The following is a 3,265-nucleotide window of genomic DNA, read 5'->3' on the forward strand; positions in this document are numbered from 1 at the left end:
ATTAGAACTAATACAAATTTAAAGAAACTCTGTGCATGATTAGAAAAAGAAAACTTCAGCACAAACCAGGTAGCCGGGAGACTTTCTTAAATTTATTCTAACAGTTCAGTCTTTGCAGCATGCACCAAATAGAATTGTGACCAGGTAATTTTTTTTAAAGGTTCTAGCCCTAAATGTTTCACTGTGTAACTCTGGCATTAAAGCTTTTGTGAGGGTATGTGAGCAATTGTTAGGGGTGAATTGTAAGATGTGTTGGGAGATCTCAGAGGCTCAGGAACAGGATGAATAAACAGTAGTACCCAGGGGCCTAGTCATTACTGTAATTGTGGATAGAGTTGACTCTTATTTCAAATCTCTAGATATAGAGAAGAAAATTTTCCATATAGTTGAAGTTAGTGGTACCTCTGTGATTCCTCCCAGCTTTGAAATTCCTGGATCCAGGAAACAAACTTATAGTCACATGGGTAAAGGCTGGGCCCCAGAGAACATGGTTAAAGATGGGTATTAGGCTAGAAAGTTTTTGAGCTCTCTTTGGATCAAAATGGCAGATACTCTAGGGTCTGGAGTAAGTGTTTCTGCACAGTACTTTGTTTAGATGAACTGAGAGGGAAACAGATTCTTCCTTTCCACCCAGTCTTTGAGGAGCAGAGAACTTTCTGGGGAAGTAGGTGAGTATCTGTGAATTAACACATAGCTATTAGTTCTGCTTTTTCAACAAAGGACTTCATCTAGACATCCGAGAAAGTTCTTTTTAGCATCTCTCTTAGTACAGTCCCTTTTTGTTCAACGAATCACTTCTACAACCTTCTAAACAGCTCACTTGGCCCTAAGGCACTCTGCTAATTGGTTCTTGATTTAGCAGTTTAAATGATATTTCTAAAACACAAATCTAGTGGCTTCTATCCATCTTCAGATAAAGACATGAATTTTCAATATAAGGTCCTTTCCCATAAGCCCCCATGTAGTGTGACCTCGGTAACCACTCTAGCCTCACAATGCTCTCCATCTACCCCACTGACCTATTTCCTGTCTCACATAGTGTTCCCATTTCAGGTTATGTGTTTGTCACCCTCACCATAAGGTAAAGTCCTACTCATACTTCAGGTATCACCTCCAGGTCACCTCCCCCAAGTGTATGTCATACATACCTGTATGACATAGGTTATATATGTACAGGATAAACCCAAGAAAAAAAGTTAAATGAGTTTAGAAAGCATTTATACCATGTCACTCAAATATCTACCCTCCCCTCAGGCAGTTTTGCATATAAACCTCAGAAAATCCTGCAATAAGGAAACCCTGAACTCATTTGGCTACAGAGTATAAACCTGAATTCCCTAGAACATGGGCTGGACAAGAGTTCTGTTCCCAGGAGATAGTCTGCATGCATATATTCATGCCATACTTGGAAGCAGAAAATGGTGGAGTTCTGAATACCTCTTAAAAGGACATTCCCAATTCAGCTGCCCTGGGAGTCCAGACAAATATAAGATTAAGAGTCTTCTGGGTTTTTTGAAACAGTTTCTCTGTGTAACCCAAGTTGTCCTGGGTCTCGCTTTGTAGACCAGGCTGGCCTCAAACTTACAGAGATCTACCAGCCTCTACCGATAGAGTACCAGGGTTAAAGAAATTTGTCACCATGGCCCAGAGCATTTAAGAGTCTTAAAAGAATGGAAGCAGAGGCAGGCAGAACTCTGTGAGTTCTGGGACAACCAGGGATCTGCCTCAAAACAAAACAAGTCTTAAAAGCAAATTTTCTAAATGGATCTTGAATAGGCAGCACACTAAATACTTGCTCAGTGAATGAATAAAGGAGATGGTGTTGAAGTTGACAATTCCTTTACTAAGGGTCTCAAGACTTTTCATAGAAAGAAAACCCTGCCTTTAAACTTGATATTCAAGTGCAAATGAGATCTTTAAGCCCTTTAAACTTTAGTAGTTGGTATATGGACATTTTTAACTAGGTAGTAAAGACTGTAGCTCAGCACACATACAGAGTTCAAAGGCATTTATCTAGTAACTAGATTTTATTGCATTTTAAAAATGTGTGTGTGTGTGTGTGTGTGTGTGTGTGTGTGTGTGTGTGTTGGGGCCAGGGAGAAAAGAGGTGTAGGGGAGGGGGAAATTGTAGATTCTCTTCTCTTATACCACATGGGGTCTGGAGATCAACTCAGGTTTTCAGGCATGGCCACAAAAACGTTTACCAAATAAGCCTTCTTGCCGTCCTTCCACAGTACCTACTCAGTAATTAGATTTTAAGAGTTATGGGACTGGAGAGATCACCCAGTGGCTAAGAGCGTTTGCTGCTCTTGCAGAGGACCCAGATTTGGTTCTTGACACTCACATGGCAGCTCACAACTGTTGGTCCCTCCATTTCCCAGGACCTAATGTCCTCTTTTGACCTCCATAGGCACTAAATATACACATGATGCACTTATATACATGTAGGCACATAAAATAAAATAAAGAAATCTTTTTTTTTTTAAGTTAAGAGCTGCTTTTCGCCAAGATGGTGCCAAAAGCGAAGAAGGAAGCTCCTGCCCCTCCCAAAGCCGAAGCCAAAGCAAAGGCCTTGAAAGCTAAGAAGGCGGTGCTGAAAGGCGTCCACAGTCACAAAAAGACGATCCCAACATCACCCACTTTTTGGCGGCCCAAGACTCTAGCTCCGGAGGCAGCAAAATATCCTCAAAAGAGTATACCCAGGAGAAACAAGCTTGACCATTATGCTATCACCAAATTCCCACTGACCACCGAGTCAGCCAGGAAGAAGCTAGAAGACAACAACACTTTTGTGTTCATTGTGGTTGTCAAGGCCAACAAGCACCAGATCAAACATGCCGTGAAGAAACTCTATGACACTGATGTGGCCGAAGTCATTCCCCTGATAAGGCCTGATGGCGAGAAGAAGGTGTATGTTCATTTGGCTCCTGATTACAATGCTCTAGATGTTGCCAAGATTGGGATCATCTAAACTGAGTCCAGATGGCTAATTCTAAATATACACCTTTTTTCACCAAAAAAAAAAAAGTTAAGAGTTTTCATGAACAGTTTATAGTAACTACATTGTGACAAACTTTCCAATGGCCATTTATTCTAGGTTTTAACATTAATTTCCTTTCTAAAAGATTCATTTATTTTGTCAGAATAGGGTGGCAAGGCCCTTGGAACTGGAGTTACTGATGGTCACAAACACCATGTGGATACTAAGAAACAAATCCAGGTCCAAGTGGTCTTAATGACTAAGCTGTCTCTCCAGACCCCCATT

At 40.9% G+C, this 3,265-nt stretch overlaps 1 protein-coding gene across 1 annotated transcript; it reads left to right on the plus strand.

Annotated features, from left to right (window-relative positions):
• Window positions 1–2,509: 2,509 nt before the first annotated feature.
• On the plus strand, window positions 2,510–2,971 carry LOC308420309 (large ribosomal subunit protein uL23-like; the record flags this gene model as incomplete). The annotated part of the gene is made up of 1 exon (XM_080916260.1): window positions 2,510–2,971. The coding sequence occupies one exon, from the start codon at window positions 2,510–2,512 to the stop codon at window positions 2,969–2,971; it is 462 nt and encodes a 153-aa protein (XP_080772386.1).
• Window positions 2,972–3,265: the final 294 nt, after the last annotated feature.

This window comes from Micromys minutus, assembly GCF_963924665.1.
Source record: "Micromys minutus genome assembly, chromosome: 4".
In the NCBI taxonomy this organism is placed as follows: Eukaryota; Metazoa; Chordata; class Mammalia; order Rodentia; family Muridae; genus Micromys; species Micromys minutus.